Source organism: Symphalangus syndactylus, chromosome 3 (assembly GCF_028878055.3).
Source record: "Symphalangus syndactylus isolate Jambi chromosome 3, NHGRI_mSymSyn1-v2.1_pri, whole genome shotgun sequence".
In the NCBI taxonomy this organism is placed as follows: Eukaryota; Metazoa; Chordata; class Mammalia; order Primates; family Hylobatidae; genus Symphalangus; species Symphalangus syndactylus.
In genome coordinates, this window is record NC_072425.2 from 13,697,496 (window position 1) to 13,719,069 (window position 21,574).

The 21,574-nt window shown below is 52.9% G+C and overlaps 1 protein-coding gene across 3 annotated transcripts in view; it reads right to left on the minus strand.

Moving 5' to 3' along the window:
- Positions 1-1,270: 1,270 nt before the first annotated feature.
- Positions 1,271-21,574, minus strand: part of LAMC3 (laminin subunit gamma 3) — an 80,527-nt gene continuing 60,223 nt past the window's right edge. For 2 of the 3 annotated variants that reach the window (XM_055270645.2, XM_055270642.2), the window contains exons 21-28: positions 19,528-19,662; positions 18,178-18,325; positions 17,041-17,190; positions 13,775-13,877; positions 10,267-10,484; positions 8,100-8,246; positions 7,905-8,004; positions 1,271-2,784 (exon numbers count right to left, since the gene is read on the minus strand). In XM_055270645.2, the coding sequence (XP_055126620.1) occupies positions 2,534-2,784; positions 7,905-8,004; positions 8,100-8,246; positions 10,267-10,484; positions 13,775-13,877; positions 17,041-17,190; positions 18,178-18,325; positions 19,528-19,662 (1,252 nt within the window). In that variant the 3' untranslated portion in view covers positions 1,271-2,533. The remainder of the gene's footprint in view (positions 2,785-7,904; positions 8,005-8,099; positions 8,247-10,266; positions 10,485-13,774; positions 13,878-17,040; positions 17,191-18,177; positions 18,326-19,527; positions 19,663-21,574) is intronic. The other variant, XM_055270643.2, reaches the window with a different exon arrangement.

Genomic DNA, 21,574 nt, shown 5'->3' on the forward strand with positions numbered 1-21,574 from the left:
TGGCCTTGGATCCAGAGATCCTCATTATCCTGAACAGGGGTTGTGGGGACTTCACCTAAGCTGAGAAGCTGGAATCAGGACACAGTCACCAGCTTGTCTCTTGCAAGCACTAGACCTGATGACATGTACACCTGGGGCCATTATGAGGGATGGCGGTAGGGGTGGGTGTCCTCTCCTATCAGGCACAAGAAAAACAAAGCCACTCTGCAAAGAGAAAAGAACGGACTGGGCGCAGTGGCTCATGCCTGAAATTCCAGAACTTTGAGAGGCCAATGCAGGTGTATCATCTGAGGTCAGGAGTTTGAGACCAGCCTGACCAACATGGTGAAACCGTCTCTACTAAAAACACAAAAATTAGATGGGCATAGTGGCAAGCACCTGTAGTCCCAGCTACTCGGGAGGCTGAGGCAGGAGAATTGCTTAAACCTGGGAGGTGGAGGATACAGTGGGCCGAGATCACGCCATTGTACTCCAGCCTCGGCGACTGAGCGAGATTCCATCTCAAAAAAACAAAAAAAAAAAAAAAAGAGAAAAGAACGAAGCAGATACAGGAGAGGAGAGCAGAGACAGAGACCAAGAAGAGAGGCGGGAGGGGGGAAGAGGGAAGCCAACCTATCCCGGAAGCCTCAGGCTCCCCTCCCTAGGCTGTCTCCAACACCTGGCAGCCTTTTTTACCCCAGGGTTCCAAGTGACCCTCCCAACACCACTTTTCTGCTGAAACCACCTCAGGAGGGGTTTGGGGCTTGCGGCCAAGAGCCCTGACTGAGCAGCTCCAACATCCCACCCCATTCAACCTGGGCTCCTGGAGTGATGCAAGCTGGCAGAGCCCCAACCCTGCGGGCCCCGGACTGTTGTCCACCCTCTTGCCTGGAATGCTTCCTCCTCTGCCTCCCCACCCTTCAAGGCCCAACCCACACCCTCCCCCTCCTGGATGGCGCCCCTCCCTGCTCACCATCCTCGGATGTGAGTTTGTCTCCAGCCTGAACCAGAGGTCAGCTGAAGGCCTCTCTGCACCCCACCCCTCCAACTCCCCAGCTCCTAGGCTTTGCGTGGTAAGTGCCTGAGAGGAGAGGGTAGGTACCTGTGATCACACGACCCCAGCAAAGCCCTCTAATGGGAGGTACTGGCCCAGCCACGAGCTCGGCTTTTGCCACCTTCCTACCAACATCCGGTCCACACGCTGGCCACCTACTAGGTATGTCATGTGCATACCCACAACCAGGGCCCTGGCTGCCTACCAGCCGGGGAGGGTGAGAGGCACACCACCCTGCCCAGTAAAAGGGTCCTTTATTTCCAGGTTCAACGGAATTGGTCTGTGCTGCTGCCCTACCCCTGCCCGTCAGGGGAGCATGGGAGGGGGCTGGGCCTGCAGAGGTGCCTGTCTTCCCAATGCTGAGGCCTTGCCGTCTGCTGGAAGAGGGTCTGGGAAAGAGGACGGATGCCAAGAGGAAATGCTGAGGAGTCCTGGGCAGAGGCCGGCATGCAGGCCTGGCCACAGGGCGATTCCCGGATAGGACAGACTGGAATGGCAGCCAGGCTTGCACACCCTTGTGGCCTCCTGCATGGCAAGTGGTGCTGCAGGGCTGGTTTGGAAAGCGTCAATTAAAGGTCAACTGGGTTGCTGGGGGGCACAAAGGCGTGCTCCTGGTAGCCTGAGCCCCCTGACCTAGGCATTTTTGGGCCTGGCTCTTTGGATAGATCACAGGCTGAAGTGGGTACAGGCCAGGGCAGGCCATTCCCTCGGGGCGTCTGGTGCAGTCCCAGGACCCTGAGAGGGAAGCATCCGGTGAAGGCAATGACACCCCCACCAGGAGTGGACCTTGCTCTAGCCAAACTAGCAGGCCTGGCCATGGCCTCAGGGTCTCTGGGCCTCAGATTCTGCTGCTGAGAACCCTCCCAGGATCTTGCATTTCTTGGCCCCAGGCTGTGTCAAGCTGTAGGGCGTGCATGCAGCAACATAGGTCAGAGAGCTGCCGTGAAACAGAGGGCAGCCAGCTCTGGAACTAGGAGCTTTGGCTGTTGCTGACCCCCTTGATCTCTGCAGATCTGCTGAGACTTCCCTGCTGTCTGGAGTGAGTGGATGTAGCACCCCAAGGCATCTCATGTAACAACTTGCCCAACATCCAGAGGGTGCCCAGCACACAGGTGGCTCTCACAACAGCTGTGGACTGTAATGTGTGTGGACCGTAAGCTGTGGACTGGATGGATTAGACTTTAACACATGTGGGTCATACACACAGACATGCACCCTCACGTGTGTATGTTATTGACACTGGGGTGTGCCTGTTTATGCATGTGCAGGGGTGAGAGTGTGCACTGATGCCCGGGTGAACTGGGTACGCACACTCAGTCCTGCTGGCAGGGAAGAAGCCACAGGCAGAATCGGCAGGGAGTGTGACTATTCACGCAGGGGCGAGTTCACAGCAGCCGGCTCTGGGGTACGCCTGTGTGGGCACACCTGTGGGGTAGTGTGCACACCCTGGGTCATGTAAACAGCAGGTGGGGGAGTGTGTGCCAGGGATCTGGGCAGCCCTCACTGCCAGCTGGCACAGTTCTCGGGCAGGCTGTGCAGAATGGCCTCCAGGTTCTGTTTGTCGGCGCGGATCTCAGCAAGGTCGCTCTCGAAGCCCTGGATCTGCAGCTCCTGCTGCTCAGATTCCTGCTCCAGCAGCCTGAGTTTCCTCTGCAAGGCCCCCGGGGAGCCCAGCTGCAGCCTCAGGCGTTCTAGTGCCCACTGAGTCTCGTTCAGGGCCTGGGCTGAGGCTTGATGGGTGTCCAGCGACCCTGTGGTGGGGCACAAACAGCCTCACTGTGAGCCAGCAACCCTGCAGGCCCCAGGGCACCCCCCAGCCCCTGAGCCTCTCCCCAGCTCAGGCCTCCCCGGATTCCAATGGCCCACCATCCACCAGGGAAAGATGGGGAGGTGAGTGAGGACCCATAGCATCCCAACGGGCCCATGGCAGATTCTAGAACATCCTCCTGGGTGGCACTTGACAAATGTCATTTTTGTTGGTTTTACTATTATTGTTAAATAAAGGCCTCGGGTGAGTCCTCTCTGAGTCTTAGTTTACTCATTTACAAAACAGTGTGGGAGAGAGGCCCCTGTGATTTTTGCCGGCTCAAACATGCTGGCTCAATACACTGACAGCACACATTTACAGATGGTGCCTGTGGGCCTGGATGTGGGCAGTCACTGGGGTAAACCACAGGGTCTCTGGCTTCAGAGTGAGGCAGGGAGGCAGCTGGATCAGAGACTGCAGGCCTGGAAGGCAGGCAGCGGGGTCCTGGTTCTGGCCCCTGCATGTCTTCACACTACTTCCTGGGGTTAAGGACTTCTCTGTGTCTCCCCAAGCATCGACCCTAACCCTAACCCTAACCCCAACCCCAATCCCAACCCTAAACCTTGGGCCAGGTGCTCACATTAGAACCGCCAGCAATGGTGATGGAATAGAATCTTCAGGCTGCCTCTCTCCCATCTGGCCCTTGTCACCTTGTCACTAAGTGTAACATTTAACAGAAAGATGGAGCTCAGCCAGATGGGAGAGTGATGGCAATGGGGAGGTAAGTCCCAAGTGGCTTTTTTTTTTTTTTTTTGAGATGGAGTCTCACTCTGTCACCCAGGCTGGAATGCAGTGGCATGATGTCAGCTCACTGCAACCTCCACCTCCTGGGTTCAAGTGATTCTCCTGCCTCAGCCTCCCGAGTAGCTGGGATTACAGGCCCACACCACCACGCCCAGCTAATTTTTGTATGTATGTATGTATGCATGCATTTATTTATTTATTGAGACAGAGTCTCATTCTGTTGTCCAGGCTGGAGTGCAGTGGTACAATCTTGGCTTACTGTGGCCTCAGGTTCAAGCGATTCTCCTGCCTCAGCCTCCTGAGAATCTGGGATTACAGGCGCCTGCCACCATGTTCGGCTAATCTTTTGTATTTTTAGTAGAGATAGGGTTTCACCATGTTGGCCAGGCTGGTCTCAAACTCCTGACCTCAGGTGATCCACCCGCCTCAGCCTCCCAGGTGTGAGCCACTGCACCTGGCCTAATTTTTGTATTTTTAGTAGAGACAGGGCTTCACCATGTTGGTCAGGCTGGTCTCAACCTCCTAACCTCCAGTGATCGGCCCGCCTTGGCCTCCCAAAGTGCTGGGATTGCAGGCATGAGCCACCGCGCCCAGCCCCAAGTGGCTGCTTCTAACCCCACAGGATTCCACTGGGCCCCAGGGATCCCCGAGGCCCTGGATTTCCTGGGCAAGCGGCTGCAAGCACTGAGCCAGGGTGCAAGAGAAGGCAGAGGGGAGCCGAGGCCCTGCTCACCTGGGAGGACCTCAAGAGGCCCCACAGCCCACAGCAAAATCCAAACAGCCTGGTCTTCGAAGAGATTCAGAAATGGATTACAGTCCCCACTCTACCTGTCCAGGCTGCCAAGGGCTCCCGGAGCAGGGGCCAGGCGTGCGCTGTTCATTCTGCATCCCCAGGCCAAGCACAAGGCCAACACAGAGTGTGACAAGTGAATGAATGACAATGACAACACAGGAATGGCTGAAGAGAATGTCTGCTCTATGACAGGGCCTTAGGTGTCGACTAGTGTTAACTGCACGCACTCTGAGTCATTTGGACCCGCAGGTGAGCCACAGCTTCCCCACCGACTGGCTGTGGGACCCTGGGCACATTATCTAAACTCTGTGCTAAGCTGGGTATGGTGGCTCTCTCCCGTAATCCCAGCACTTTGGGAACATGAGGTGGGACCATCCCTTGAGGCCAGGAGTTCAACACCAGCTTGGTTAACATAACGAGACGCTGTCTCTACAAAAAAACAAAAATAAATAAAAAATAAAAATAAACTCCCCATGCCTCAGTTTCCTCATCTGCAAAATGGCAAAAGAATAACTGTCCTTGCATCGAAGAGTGAGTATGAGAATTCTGTAAGATCACGTGTGTGAATAGCTTAGTGTGGGCCTGGTGTCCAGACAACGTGCAGAGTGTGGCAATTCTCTCTCCTCTTACTACGAATGAAAATTGAAAATGCATGCTGCCACACGGGTGAATCTTGATGACTTTCTGCTAAGTGAAATAAGTCAGTCAAAAGAGGACAAATAAGGCTGGGCACGGTGGCTCACGCTTGTGATCCCAGCACTTTGGGAGGCCAAGGCAGGAGGATCACTTGAGCCCAGGAGTTTGAGACCAGCCTGGGCAACATAGGGTATACATTTTTTTGTCTCAATTAAAAAAAAAAATTAGCTGGGTGTGGTGGTGCGTGCCTGTGGTCCCAGCTACTTGGAAGGCTGAAGTGGAAGAATCTCTTGAGCCCAGGAGTTTGAAGCTGCAGTGAGCCACGATTGCACCACTGCACTCCAGCCTGGGCAACAGAGCAAGATCCTGTCTCTAAAAAAAATTTAAAAGTACAAACACTGTATGATTCCAGTTATATGAGGTCCCCAGAGTAGTCAAATTCTTTTTTTTTAATTAAACTTGAAGTTCTAGGGCACATGTGCACAACGTGCAGGTTTGTTACATATGTATACATGTGCCATGTTGGTGTGCTGCATCCATTAACTGGTCATTTACATTAGGTATTTCTCCTGATGCTATCCCTCCCCCCACCCCCTACCCCACGACAGGCTCTGGTGTCTGATGTTCCCCACCCTGTGTCTGAGTGTTCTCATTGTCCAATTCCCACCTATGATTCTTTTTTTTTTTTTTTGAGATGGAGTCTCGCTCTGTCGCCCAGGCTGGAGTGCAGTGGTGGGATCTCGGCTCACTGCAAGCTCCACCTCCCGGGTTCACGCCATTCTCCTGCCTCAGCCTGCCGAGTAGCTGGGACTAGAGGCACCTGCCACCATGCCCGGCTAATTTTTTGTATTTTTAGTAGAGACGGGGTTTCACCATGTTTGCCAGGATGGTCTCAATCTCCTGATCTCGTGATCCACCCACCTCGGCCTCCCAAAGTGCTAGGATTACAGGCGTGAGCCACCGCGCCCGGCCCCAACCTATGATTCTGAGCAAATTCTTTTTTTGAGACGGAGTCTCACCCTCTCCCAGGCTGGAGTGCAGTGGTGTGATCCTGGCTCACTGCAACCTCCGTCTCCCAGGTTCAAGCGATTCTCCTGCCTCAGCCTCCTGTGTAGCTGAGATTACAGGCATGTGCCATCATGCCCGGCTAATTTTTTTCGTATCTTTTTTTTTTTTTTTTTTTTTTTTTAGAGACAGAGTCTCGCTCTGTTGCCCAGGCTGGAGTGCAGTGGCGTGATCTGGGCTCACTGCAAGCTCTGCCTGCTGGGTTCACACCATTCTCCTGCCTCAGCCCCCCGAGTAGCTGGGACTACAGGCGCCCGCCACCAAGCCCAGCTAATTTTTTGTATTTTTTTTTAGTACAGACGGGGTTTCACCGTGTTAGCCAGGATGGTCTCAATCTCCTGACCTCGTGATCCACCCACCTTGGCCTCCCAAAGTGCTGGGATTACAGGCGTGAGCCACCGCACCCAGCCTTTTTTTTATATCTTTAGAAGAGGCAGGGTTTCACCATGTTGGTCAGGCTGGTCTCAAACTCCTGACCTCAAATGATCTGCCCGCGTTGGCCTCTCAAAGTGCTGGGATTACAGGCATGAGCCACCGTGCCTGGCCCAGAGTAGTCAAATTCATAGAGACAGAAAGTAGAATGATGGCTGCCAGGGGCTGGGGGAGGGAAATGGGGGGTTAGTGTTTCAGGAGGACAGAGCTTCAGTTGAAGATGATGAAAGTGTTCTAGAGATGGGTAGTGGTGATGATCACACAACAATTAATATACTTAATGCTGTGAACTGTACACTTCAAAATGGTTAAGATGGAAAATATTATGTGTCTTTTACAATTTGAAAAAATACATGCTGTTCTTTTCAGCCCAACTGCCCTGTCTGCTGTCTCCTGAGCCTTCCCACAACACTGGGCCTCTAGGACCTTCGTGCCTTGGGAGGTGCTATTCCCTTCATCCAAATGCCTCCTTGCTAAGGCCCATCTTGAATCTGACCTCCTTCCTACGAGCTGCTGTTTACTCACTCTCAAAATACACCACGCACCGTGGCGCTTTCTAAACCACCCCACTGTTACTCCCATTTTCCAGATGGGGGATCTGAGGCTCAGAGAGGTGGAGTGACTTGCCCAAGGTCTAATGGCCAAAGAAAGGACAGAGCCAGGCCGGGCGCGGTGGCTCACGCTTGTAATCCCAGCACTTTGGGAGGCCGAGGCGGGCGGATCACAAGGTCAGGAGATCGAGACCACGGTGAAACCCCGTCTCTACTAAAAGTACAAAAAAATTAGCCGGACGTGGTGGCGGGCGCCTGTAGTGCCAGCTACTTGGAGAGGCTGAGGCAGGAGAATGGTGTGAACCCGGGAGGCGGAGCTTGCAGCGAGTGGAGATCGCGCCACTGCACTCCAGCCTGGGCGACAGAGCGAGACTCCATCTCAAAAAAAAAAAAAAAAAAAAAAAAAGAAAGGACAGAGCCAGACTTGAATCTTGGTCTGATCCCAGACGAGCACCTGATGCCACACTTTCAGCCATGACAGTCTTTCTTCTTCTCCTGAACCCTCAGCTCCTGAGGGCTGACCTGCTCACCTGGTGCCTGTGGGTGTTCTTGCCAATGGTGAGTTTTCTGTGTGCCCCCTGCCCTGCCCCCAAGAATAGAGGGCCCTGGAGGCACAAAGAGTTACTCAAAGTGAACTCACTTCTAGATGCCAACCCTGTCTCACATGGCACAGGGGCCTGGGCGTGGTTATAAATGCTTGTGATTGACCACAAAGATGGGGATGCGGGAAGCATGGCGATGAGGACACGGAGGAAATCTTCCCCAGGACTGGAGCTCACAGGAAGATCCTAGAGGTGCCCCAGGGACCCAGGGGTTCAGGGCCTAGTCTTGGGGCCTCCTTACCCAGCCTGGCAAGCAGCTCTGACAAGGCCTCGATGTCCTTCTCCAGTGAGATGCGTGATTCCCGGATCTGCTGCTCCATCTCGCTCAGCCCAGCACCCACCTTCCAGCGGCAGGAGGCAGAAACAGCTTGAATGGCACCCCCACCCGGGCTGCCAGGGGCAGAAGGTGATAGGGTGGGGGCCCTGGCACACGTACCCGCTCAGCTTCCTCCAGCTCCTGTCTGCGTGCTTCAGACGCCAGCAACTGCCAGGACGCCTGTTGGAGCGTGGCTTGTGTCTGGCTAGTGAGCCGGCTGGCACGGCGCTGCGCCTGTTTCCCCTCCCTCAGCAAGGCCTTGGCAAGCTATGGGATGGGTGGCAGTGGCAGGGAGAAGAAGTGAGTGCAGTAAGTCCTTTTGGAGGTAAATAGCTCTTATGGCAATAATCCCAAGCAGTCGTCTGTACCAGGCAGATCATTCATTCACGCATGCATGCAACAAATACGTACTGAATGCAGGCTAAGTGCTGGGCACAGTGTAGACTACTGGATACCACCCGTTTCAGGAGGAGCAATTCTAAGTATTTTACAGATGAGGAAACAGAGGCACAGAGGGGAGGAGGGGCTGGCCGAAGCCCGAGGGGCATGACAAGAGATCAAGTCCAGGGACCCCTACTCAAATCCAGCACTTTTCCCAGGCACCATAAAGACAGTTTCCTTGGTGTGTGAGCAACAGAACCAGCAACAGAGGTGGGGAGATATGCACTGATTAGAAATTGGCACCAATTTTTAAAAAGCCTAGTTAAAATCAGCCAGGGCTGGGTGTGGTGGCTCATGCCTATGGTCCCAACACATTGGGAGGCTGAGGCAGGAGGCTTGCTTGAGGCCAGAGGTTCAAGACCAGCCTGGGCAACACAGTGAGACCCCAGTTTTTTTGTTTTTTTTTTTGAGGCAGACTCTCACTCTGTTGCTCAGGCTGGAGTGCAGTGGTGCAGTCTGGCTCACTGCAACCTCCACTTCCCAGGTTCAAGCAATTCTTGTGTCTCAGCCTCTGGAGTAGTTGGGACTACAGGTGCGCGCCACCACGTCCGGCTAATTTTTTTGTATTTTTAGTAGAGACAGGGTTTCACCATGTTGGCCAGGCTGGTGTTGAACTCCTGACCTCAAGTGATCTGCCTGCCTGGGCCTCCCAAAGTGCTGGGATTACAGGAGTTAGCCACCACACCTGGCCGAGACTCCTCATCTCTAAAAAAAAAAAGAAAAAAAAAGTTAGCCAGGCACAGTGGCACACACCTGTAGTCCCAGTTACTCAGGAGGCTGAGGCAGGAAAATCACTTAAGCCCTTGAGGCTGCAGTGAGCTGTGTACGCCAGCCTGGGTGACAGAGACCCTGTCTCTAAAAACAAACAAAAACAAACAAACAAACAAACAAAAACTTAAGCTGAGTGCAGTGGCTAACGCCTGTAATCCCAGCACTTTGGGAGGCCAAGGCAGGTGGATCATCTGAGATCAGAAGTTCGAGACCAGCCTGGACAACATGGTGAAACCCCGCTCTACTAAAAGTACAAAAATTAGCCAGGTATGGTGGAACAAGCCTATAATCCCAGCCACTCTGGAATCTGAGGCAGGAGAATCACTTGAACCCAGGAGGCGGAGATTGCAGTGAGCTGAGACTGCACCACTGCACTCCAGCCTGGGCCACAGAGTAAGAATCTGTCTCGCCGGGCGCGGTGGCTCATGCTTGTAATCCCAGCAATTTGGGAGGCCGAGGCGGGCGGATCACGAGGTCAGGAGATCGAGACCACAGTGAAACCCCATCTCTACTAAAAATACAAAAAAAAATTAGCTGGGCGTGGTGGCGGGCGCCTGTAGTCCCAGCTACTCGGAGAGGCTGAGGCAGGAGAATGGCGTGAACCCAGGAGGCGGAGCTTGCAGTGAGCCGAGATTGCGCCACTGCACTCCAACCTGGGCGACAGAGCGAGACTCCATCTAAAAAAAAAAAAAGACTCTGTCTCAAAAAATTAAGAAAAAAATTAAAAACAAAAAGGCAGGTAAAATAAATAAATGCAAACTTCAAAATAACAAAAAAGAAAAGAAAAACCTAGAAGTTTAGGCAGGAAAGCCAGCAGACCCAGGTGTAAGTCCTGGTTAAGTTCATGAGCCTGGCCGCACTTCAGCGTTCTCACCTGTACAATGTGGACAGCAATGACACCTATTTCGTGAGGAACCCGCAGGCTCACCCCCGTGAAGTCCCTGAGCTAAATGCCTGGGCCCACTGAGCAGTGAGTGAGTGCGGAGTAGTCAGCATGGATGTCGAGAAGGGGCCCACGGAAGGGAGGTCCCCCCGGGAGGCAGGAGGCCACTGTTGTCACAGCCACTGCCCTGACCTTGGCACTATCCTTGGCCAACACCTCTGCTTCTCTGCCCTTCTTCTTGGCACTGGAGGAAAGGGAGGCCGCATTTCCCAGCATCCTCTCCACCTGCTTGGTCTTCTTTCTCATGTCTGCAAGGAGTCTGTCGCTGACGGAGTCTGCCTTTCTCTGCAATGCCGCCTGGTCCTTGGGCCGGGGAAACTGCAGCTTCATTCCTGCAAACCCGGCTGAGGCTGGGTCAGGGGAACTGGGGTCACGCCTCCAGTGCCTCCCAGGCAGCCGCTGGCAGAGCTGCCTGGCTGACCACAGACCCTTGGACAACGAGTGGAGGTTTGAGGTGCATGCAACCTGCGTATCACCTTCTCAGGCTTATCCAGGAGAAAACAAAAGCAAGCGAGACACAGACATACTGCTTGGGGAATTTTGAGATGAGTATTCATTCTATTAGGATGTCTATTAAAGTCAAGGAATTACATGGTGGTCAATGCTGGGGCCAGTGGTGGGGGCTAGCACAGTCCATGGGTCAGTCTGCTCAGCTCAGCATTTTCATGTACCGCCTATGTCTAAACAATGCTTTGAGGCAGTGTATAGTGATGGGTAAATCAACAAATGGATCCTTACCATGGAAAACCAAGAGTCTGATGTAACTGGAGGGAGGAGGAAGGACAGAGAGGGAGAAGTACCAGAAAATCTCGATAATGACATTGCAGAAACCAAATGTTTGATTGACCGCTGAGCTTTCAAGCAATCAAGACAAAAAGGGAAATGTTACAATTCTCTTTTTTTTTTTTTTTTTGAGACAAGGTCTCACTCTGTCGCCCAGGCTGGAGTGCAGTGGAGAGATCTCAGCTCACTGCAACCTCCGCCTCACGGGTTTAAGCAATTTTCCTGCCTCAGCCTCCTGAGTAGCTGAGATTACAAGCGCACACCACCATACACGGCTGATTATTATTTTTTTTTTTAGTAGAGATGGAGTTTCACCATGTTGGCCAGGCTGATCTCAAATTCCTGGCTTCAAGTGATCCACCCACCTTGGCTTCCCAAAGTGCTGGGATTATGGGTGTGAGCCACCACACCCAGAGGAAATGTTAGAATTCCCATAGATTTCATTATCCAATAAGAAGTAGTTTATTTCTTGGTAAACGAAGAGACTATTTCCTTTCCTTTCAGATAAAATTCTAAGGGAAATTTAGTCAGGTGCAGTGGCTCATTCCTGTAATTCCAGCTACTCTGGAGGCTGAAGCAGGAGATCAGGCCAGGAGTTCAAAACCAGCCTAAGAAACATAGTGAGACCTCATCTCTACAAAAAGACAAAAGCTGAGCTGGGCATGGTGGCACACACCTATAGACCTAGCTACTCACAAGACTGAGGTGGAAGGATCACTTGAGGCCAGGAGTTGGAGGCCACAGTGAGCTATGATTGTATCACTGCACTCCAGCCTAGGTGACACAGTGAGACCCCCAACTCAAAAAAATATTCTAAAGGAAGTTTATCATCAAAAGAACTGATTACAGGCCAGGCAGGGTGGCTTACGCCTGTAATTCTAATACTTTGGGAGGCGGAGACAGGTAGATCACCAGAGGTCAGGAGTTCAAAACCAGCCTGTCCAACCTGGTGAAACCCTCTCTCTACTAAAAATACAAAAAAAAAAAAAAAAAAAAAAAAATGCCAGGTGTGGTGGCAGGCGCCTGTAATCCCAGCTACTCAGGAGGCTGAGGCAGGAGAATCGCTTGAACCCAGGAGGCAGAGGTTGCAGTGAGCCGAGATCGTGCCACTGTACTCCAGCCTAGGCGACAGACCGAGACTGTAGCTCAAAAAAAACAAACAAACAAAGAAGCACTAATTACAGTGGATAAAGTAAAAGTCAATTTTTAAAATCAATGAAGCCTTCTAATCTTTGGGGGCATAATATTATAGAATTGTTCCATCCAGAAATTAGACCTGCTTTGCTCCTTGTACACACAATTGATGTTTCTCAACATGTATTCTGTGGAGCCCTAATTCTCCACGGTGTTAACAAACGTTAGGGGGAAGCGTCAATTAAGTTGAAAGTGAAGCAGGTTTCTTTATTACAGGCCTTCTCAGAACCTTTAATATTCTCAAGTGTTCTCTGAAAGACCTCAAGAGGATGCTGCAGCAAGAGACAGTTCCTAAACTTATTTGAACACAAACCCTCTCTTGGCAGAGCCTATCATAGGCTAGGAGACCCCCGGCCACACCCTGGGGAAGACTGCTCCACAGTTCACCTTGGGAATTTTCCTTTTGTCCTGAACACCAACTGAGCATAGCCAAGCTGGTGGTAAGAAAGGGTGTCTCTAAAATGGGATCAGAATGGGGAAAAGAGCCTGGGGTTAGAGGTTTGAGGTTAGCCCTCCTGTGGATTATGGGGGCAGTGCAAGGAAATTTCCATCCACTACATACAAGAATGTTCTCATTCTCAGAACCTGACAATGAGAAGGTAAAACTTTGTAAGGTAGTGAGCCCCCATTGTTGGAGATAGGCAAGCTGAGGGTGGATGAGTCCACTGCCAGGACTTAAGACCTCTTATAATTCTAATGTTCTAAGATCCTAACATTCCATCATTATAAGTCATTGAATGTACCTTTTTCTAAATATGACTCTAGATACTTAAGCACACACGGCCACGCCTTTCCGACAGGAAGTCCCCAAACGATGGGTGACTAGGACTTCAAGCCACCAGGAAGCTGGGGCCCAGGAGCGCTGACCTGCCCATCCTCTGCCCCAGAGGGGCTGGGTTCACAGCTAGAGCTCCATCCCTTCCGGGCAGTGGGCAGGGTTGGGGAGGGAGGCCACAGAACAACAGCAGAAGCCTGACTTCTGGCCTCAGACCCCAAGAGACATCTGGGGTTCAGAGTGTGTTCCTGCCTTATCCAGTCCGTTGGATAAGGAGCCACAAACAAAGGGTGAGGGGGCTTCTCTCTGGAGCAAATTGGATATCACAGAGGCCCATCATGCAGTTGGATACTTGTAGAATCGTAATACTTGCAGGCTTCTATTCCCAGCTTAGCTGTGACCCAGGGATGAATAGCAATTCCTTTCCTCAGCCTACCCATCTGCAAAATGGGGCACTGGACTGGCATCAACCCACAGCTCCTTCTAAAGAGAAACTCCATCCACTTCCTATAGCCCCAACTCAACACTGGACCCGGACAGCCATATTTGTACCAGATAACTAATGGGAGCCCAGGCCAGAGTGGACTTGGACTTGGCCTGGTTGAACAGCCAGCGATGTCAGAGTCTCCTCTCACTTGGTCTGGAGGGGCTCTGCATGTGCTCTGATGACCTGGGGTGTATGGGATAGCCACGTGGGCAACTCCGAGGTGAGTGATGTATGAGATGGGGCAGGATCCTGAGAGGTGGAGGGAAACTCTGCTTGGCTTAATTAAGCCCACAAGATCAGACTCCTGTCCTCTGCAAGCCTGCCGTGGCTGAGACGAGAGTTGAGTGGCTGTCAGGGGCATTTGTCATCACAGAGCCTAGTGGTCAGCTGGACTCACGTACCTTCCAGGTCAGCCAGCAGGGTTCTGGCTCCCATGACAGTCACTGTGGCAGCCTGGACAGACGAGGAAGCCTGGGTCAGGGCAGCTCTGGCCTCCTGGTGCAACTGGAGAGAGACAAGGAGAGGCTGGGCGGCTGGCTCCACAGGTGCAGGGCCTGGGGGCAGCTCAGTGGGCACCAAACCAACATATATGGGTGCCCAAATCATCACCAAATCCCTGACTCTGGGTCACACTGTCCACCAGGAGCACCTGATCTGTGTTATTTTTTTATTTTTTATTTTTTTGAGAAGGAGTCTCGCTCTTTCACCCAGGCTGCAGTGCAGTGGCGCGATCTCGGCTCACTGCAGGCTCCGTCCCCGGGGGTTCACGCCATTCTCCTGCCTCAGCCTCTCGCGTAGCTGGGACTACAGGCGCCCGCCACCTCGCCCGGCTAATTTTTTTGTATTTTTTTAGTAGAGACGGGGTTTCACCATGTTAGCCAGGATGGTCTCGATCTCCTGACCTCGTGATCCGCCCGCCTTGGCCTCCCAAAGTGCTGAGATTACAGGCGTGAGCCACCGTGCCTGGCCTGATCTGTGTTATTATACAAAAGTTGAACTCCGAATATCTCCCAAGAGATACCTGTCCACAAAAGCCTGGAGGAAAACTGAAACACTAGAATTAAAGGAACGAGAACACCTGAACATCTCTTCAGAACATGTTCCATTGGCCAGGCACAGGGGCTCACGCCTGTAATCCCAGCACTTTGAGAGGCTGAGGTGGGCAGATCACTTGAGGTCAGGAGTTCGAAACCAGCCTGGCCAACATGGTGAAACCCTGTCTCTACTAAAAATTTATTTAAAATTAGCTAGGTGTGGTGGTGCATGCCCATAATCCCAGCTACTCAGGGAGGCTGAGGCAGGAGGATGGCTTGAACCTCTGGGGCAGAGGTTATAGTGAGCCGAGATCAAGCCACTGCACTCCAGCCTGGGTGGCATAAAGACTCCATCTAAAAAGAAAGAAAAGAAAAGAAAGAAAAGAAAAGAAAAGAAAGAAGGAAGGAAGGAAGGAAGGAAGGAAGGAAGGAAGGAAGGAGAGGAAGGAAGGAAGGAAGGAAGGAAGGAAGGAAGGAAGGAAGGAAGGAAACACTGCTCTATCTCAGCAAGTGGATGTGAAAATCACAAATCTGTTTATGACACCACCTTGACTTATGGAAAATCAGTTTCTTCCCCACTGCCACTCAACAGGACTAGATACACTGAAAGAATTTGGGTTTGACAGATGAGTAGGTAAACAAAATGTGCTTCATCCACACACTGGAATATGACCAAGCCTTAAAAAGGGAGGAAGTATAGATCCAGGCCGCAAGGCAGGCGAAACCCTGAAAAGATTATGCTAACAGGAGGAAGCCTGACACCATCGGCACGTATTACATGATTCCGTTTCTGCAAAAGAGCTGGACTAAGGAAATCTACAGAGACAGAGACCAGAGTGGAGGCTGCCAGGGCCTCGGGAGTGGAAATGAGGAGTGACTGCTGAGTGGGCATGGGGTTGGGGTGGTAAGAATGTTCTCAAACTAGACTGAGGTGGAGGTGGCACAACATTGTGAATGTGCTAAAAGCCACTGCATCTAAAATGGGTGTTTGTATGCCATGTGAATGTCACTGTAATAAGAATAAATAAATAGTAGAGGTTGAGGAGCCACCTACTACTGCCTCAGGCCTATTCTGATTGCTCATGGGGTGGGGAGGAGGATGAAGGTATGGGTGCTGTGGTGGGGTGGGGCATCAGTCCACACTGGGGCCTGGCCCTGACTCCTGGGGAAGTCACCTCTCTTCCTGGCAACCTCACCCTAGACGAGGGCAGTGGGCCAGATCAGCAGGTGCTACCCTGGGGCAAAGCCAAGCTCCCCAGGTAAGCGGCAGGCACTGGGCTCAGCTCTTCAGATACATTCTCATGCCTCACAGACAGCCCCGTTATCCTATCTTTAAAAGGAACGGAAGCCAGGCGTGGTGGCTCGCGCCTGTAATCCCAGCACCTTGGGAGGCTGAGGTGGGTGGATCACCTGAGATCAGGAGTTCAGCCTAGCCAACAAGGTGAAACCCCATCTCTACTAAAAATACAAACGTTAGCTGGGCGTGGTGGTGCGGGCCTGTGATCCCAACTACTCTGGAGGCTGAGGCAGGAGAACTGCATGAACCTGGGAGGCAGAGGTTGCAGTGAGCCAAGATCGCGCCATGCACCACCCCAGCCTTGGTGACAGAGTAAGAGTCTGTCTCAAAAAAAAAAAAAAAAAAAAGAAATGAGGCTGGGTGTGGTGGCTCACACCTATAATCCTAGCATGTTGGGAGGCCGAGGCAGGTGGATCACTTGAGGCCAGGAGTTCGAGACCAGCCTGGCCAACACAGTGAAACCCCATCTCTACTAAAAATACAAAAGAACTTAGCTAGACATGGTGGCACACACCTGTAGTCCCGGTTACTCTGGAGGCCGACCCAGGAGAATCACTTGAACCCGGGAAATGGAGGTTGCAGTGAATCGAGATTGCACCACTGCACTCCAGGCCAGACAACAGAGCAAGACTGTTTCAAAAACAAAATTAAAAACAAACAAAATTATCGGTACAGCTGCCTTGGAAAGTGGCCGCTTCTCTGCAGCTTTCAAATGAGCCATGAATGCACTAGAGAATGAACTAATGAACGGACGCATGAGAGAGAATGATCCCAGGATGGTAGGTGTGGCCCTGGGTGCTGCTGCTGCTGCCCTCTGTCAGTCTGTCCATCATCTCTTCTCAGGGTATCAGGGTCCCCTCCCCTACCTCAGGCTGTGTGTGGAGTTTTGCAGGAGGCACCAGAGGGATGGACAGAGCTACTTCTTCTTTTTTTCTGTTTTTTGAGACAGGGTCTCACTCTGTTTCCAGACCGGAGTGCAGTGGTGCAATCTCAGCTCACTGCAACCTCCGCCTCCTGGGTTCAAGCGATTCTCCTGCCTCAGCCTCCCAAGTAGCTGGGACTAGAGGCACGTGCCACCATGCCTGGCTAATTTTTTGTATTTTTAGTAGAGACGGGGTTTCACCATGTTAGCCAGAATGGTCTTGATCTCCTGACCTCGTGATCCGCCCGCCTCGGCCTCCCAAAGTGCTGGGATTACAGGCGTGAGCCACTGCACCCGGCTGGACAGAGCTACTTCTGTCTCTGCCCTTCTCCCTCCTGCAACCCTGACCCCGGATCACCTTCAGGATAGCCCCAACCTCTCCCAGGTCCCCTGCTTCAAAGCACAAGAGCTGACCTGTGTGAGGGGTTCTGTTTGCCGTAGCGCGGCCTGGGCAGCAGCCTGGAGGGTTCGGGCAGCCTCAGTGGCCATGTGCTGCCGTGATGCAACTGTCTTCTCCAAGGCCTTCACCTTCAGGCCCAGGTCTTCAGCCCGGGACTTCTGAGGCTGCAGGGAGACAGTGCGCTCAGGCAGGACCTGGCAGGAAGGGCAAGCAGCGGGTCCTCTACTTGGGGGAGGTGCCCTGCTGGGCTGAGGCAGCGGGTCTGCCCCTGGATGCCAGGACAGAACCCAAGCCCCCTGAAAACCTGGTGAGCCTAGCTGATGCCCCAGGTAGCTCGGAAGCCCAGAGGCAGGAATAGCAGGGGTCAGGCTTTGTGTGGACCCCTGGAGGCAGAGGGCCCAGGGCGAGAGGAGCCAGGCTGGGGAAGCCCTCACTTGGGGCTCAGATGACAGTCCTACCAATTTCTAGCTGCGCGGCCTTGAGCAACCCAGCTAACCTCCCTGACCCACACTGCCTCACTGCAAAGTGGGAACGCTTCCCCAGCTCCACAGTCCTGAACTGAGATCTGCGGGCTGGATGGCTTCAGAATGCAGAATTTCCCAGACTTTAGAGAACTGTGCAGGTACCACCTATGATCTAACACCCTCAGTGGTGCTGGAAGCAGAACCTGGGCTCAAACACACTAACAGCTGTGCATTACTCTCCACATGCAGTGGGAGGAGCAAAGATCTCAAATAAGCAGCCTTGGGCATCCATCTGGGTTAGCATTTGTCCCAAATGCATTTTTGTAAGCTGAGTTTTTTTTGTTTTTTTTTTGAGACAGAGTCTCGCTCTGTCACCTAGGCTGGAGTGCAGTGGCGCAATCTCAGCTTACTGCAAGCTCCACCTCCCAGGTTCACGCCATTCTCAGCCTCTTGAGTAGCTGGGACTACAGGCGCCCGCCACCACGCCTGGCTAATTTTTGTATTTTTAGTAGAGACGGGGTTTTACTACGTTGGCCCAGGTGGTCTCAAACTCCTGACCTCAGGTGATCCACCCGCCTCTGCCTCCCAAAGTGCTGTGATTACAGGTGTGAGCCACCGTGCCCAGCCTCCAGCTTCTATAATAGATCCTCCCGACCCCACACGGAGCTCTGAGACAACTGAGCTGACCAGGGCTCCCGGGGAAGCCAGCGAGGCCAGGTATGGGGCTGTATCTGCGCCAACTTGCTGCACGGTGGCCAGCACACTTTCCGCTTCAGGCAGCACCTCTGCCATAGCCGTCCCCAGTGCTTTCTGGGCCGCCTGGACCTCCTGGTACCTGGGAGGAAAAAAAGGCCATGGAGCTGGGTGCAGAACTAGCCCTCCCCGTCCCTGTCTGGGCCCCAGGCTGGAGCTACTGGTTTGCAAAGGCCTCTGCCAACTTCCCAGGCAGAATAGCCCTCTGCGGGGTCGGTACAGCTGCCGTGGAAAGTGGCCGCTTCTCTGCAGCTTTCAGATGAGCCAGACAGGCTGTGAAAGGGCCACATTCTTGTTTCTGCATCATTCAGTTCCGCCACACTTTGCTGAAAGGGCTCTGCTTGGTTTCCACTCAAGAATCACATGTTTGCAAATGTTTGGCTCTTCTGGGTGAATGGCGGAGAGGAAAATGCCCAGTGAAGCGGGGAGCACAGTGGCCCCAGTCCTGGTCCTGGCTCAGCCATGCCTTTCCAGAGACCTTGGGCACGTCCTCACCACTGATGAATGGAGAGCCCTGGGCTGCAGAATCCCCGTGGGCCCTTTTGCCCTACGGGCCTGTGGTCTATAACCAATCAGCCAGGATGGGTTTTCTGTCCTGACCAGCTGTCCACACCCTGTCCCACCCATTCCTCCCTGACAAGGGCACCGCTGGGGTGGAGACCTCTGGCTTCCCTTCCATCCCTTACTCCTCCTTAAAGAGCCATCACCCTGCCCCTGGGGTGGGTCATGTGACCTCCCCAGCCACGCTGACCAGCTCAGGGCTGGACACCTGATCTAAGTGGAGCCAATCCCATTCTCGTTTAGGAATGTCAAGGGGCTCAGCAAGATGCTGGGGAGTCTCCATGAACTGAGAGGGACAGAAGGGGTCACCAAAGCAGAAAAGCAGAGCCGGCTGTCTGCAGAGGCAGAGAAAGAAGCTGGTGCCACAGAGGAGCTCAGAGGAGCTGCCCTGGGCTGGGGCGCAGGGGCCGGGGGTCAGGGAATGCGGCAGAGGGAGAGCGAGGGATCTGTTGCTCTGGGTTCCAGTTCTCGTCCATTCTCTTGAAGAGGCTGAGTTGCATCCCCCCAGGCAAAAGTGGGTTACTGCGACTCACCACCGAGTGGGCCCAAGACCCTGTGGCCCCACTCTGAGGGGGATGCAGACCCAAGACACCCCAAGACACCAACGACAAAGAACGTCGGGACTCAAGGGAGCCGGCTCTGGAAGCAGCAGCCTCTGGCTAGGCCCTGTTGGCTCCAGGAGGCCAACCCCAAAGCTTCTACCCACACCTGGGGAGGCCTCACCTGTCCTCCAGGTCCCGCTGGGTCTCTAGAGCCACCCTTCCCTCCAGCAGATTCCAGAGAAGCGCGTAGCTGGTGTTGGAGGCGAGCAGGGCCCTCCGAGCAGTGGCTGCGATCTTGGTGGCGGTGTCTCTGTGGCTGTGTGAGGACACCCACCTGAGCATCACCAAGGGCTCGCGGGCAAGGGGCCCAGGACCAGAACTATGCCCCCTACTACACAGGCCTCCTGCTGCCCCAAACAGAGGACAGCCACAAAGACAAGTACGCCTTTTCCACCTTTCTGTGTTACACACTTCAAGGACTGACAGGAAAGGTACTCCATGCCCTGTTCCTGTTAAACAGAGACATAGAGTTTGTGCCTGTTGTCTTGGCATAAGGATGAATAGGACTTTTTTTTTTTTGAGACAGAGTCTCACTCTATTGCCCAGGCTAGAGTGCACTGGTATGATCTCAGCTTACTGCAACCTCCCGTCCTGAGCTCAAGCGATTCTCCTACCTTAGCCTCCCAAGTAGCTGGGATTACAAGTGTGCACCAGTTAAGTTTTGTATTTTAGTAGAGACGGGGTCTCACCACGTTGGCCAGGCTGGTCTCGACCTCCTGTCCTCAGGTGATCTATCCACCTCGGCCTCCCAAAGTGCTGGGATGACAGGCGTGAGCCACCGCACCCAGCCAGGGCCTTATTTTTTTCTTTTTAAGAGACGGAGTCTTACACTGTTGTCCAGGTTGGAGTGCGGTGGTGCCATCACAGCTCACTGCAACCTCTAACTCCTAGGCTCAAGGGATCCTCTCGCCTCAGCATTCCAAGTAGCTGGGACTACAGGTGTGTGCCACCATGCCTGGCTAATTTTTAAAATTATTTTTGTAGCAGTGGTGTTTTCACCATCTTGCCCAAGCTGGTCTGTAACTCCTTGCCTCAAACGATCCTCATGCCTCAGCCTCCCAAAGTGCTGGAAATACAGGTGTGAGCCACTGTGCCTGGCCAACAGGATCTTTTATCACACGTGAAAGCATCTCAGTTTGGACAATAAATTGTACAGTCACCCCAATATAGACAGCATAGAAGAGAGTGGTCATGACAGCCTGGGTTTGAATCCTGGCTTTATTGCTTCCAAGCTTTGTGTCCTTCGGAAAGTCCTTAAGTTCTCTGAATGTTTTCTCATCTGTAAAATGAGTCTAAGGTCCCTGGAGCATAGCTAAAGGAGAAAATTGTCACAGATCCTGTGTTTTTAGGATCCTAAGCTGCGTCTTTTTTCTTTCTTTTTTTTTTTTTTGAGATGGAGTCTCACTCTGTTGCCCAGGCTGGAGTGCAGTGGTGTAATCTCAGCTCACTGCGACCTCCACCTCCCAGGTTCAGGCGATTCTACTGCCTCAGCCTCCCAAGTAGCTGGAATTACAGGCATGTGCCACCATGCCCGGCTAATTTATGTACTTTCAGTGGAGATGGGGTTTTACCATGTTGACCAGGCTGGTATTGAACTCCTGACATCAAGTGATCCACCTGCCTCAGCCTCCCAAAGTGCTGGGATTACAGGCGTGAGCCACCACGCCCGGCCTTAAGCTGCTCCTTAAAGGCAGTGGATGAAACAACCCAAGCGTCCGTTAACAGACGACGGATAAACAACATGTGGCATTTCCATACAATGGGATATTATTCAACCATAAGAGGAGTGAAGCACCCATCCATGCCACGATGTGGATGAGCCTTGAAAACACTGAGGTGGCCGGGCGCGGTGGTTCACGCCTGTAATCTCAGCACTTTGGGAGGCCAAGACCAGTGGATCACGAGGTCAGGAGATCGAGACCATCCTGGCTAACACAGTGAAACCCCATCTCTACTAAAAATACAAAAAAATTAGCCGGGCATGGTGGCGGGCACCTGTAGTCCTAGCTACTGGGGAGGCTGAGGCAGGAGAATGGCATGAACCCGGGAGGCGGAGCTTGCAGTGAGCTGAGATAGCGCCACTGCACTCCAGCCTGGGGGACAGAGCAAGACTCTGTCTCAAAAAAAAAAAAAAAAAAAAAAAAAAAGGAAGCACGTGCTAAGAAGCC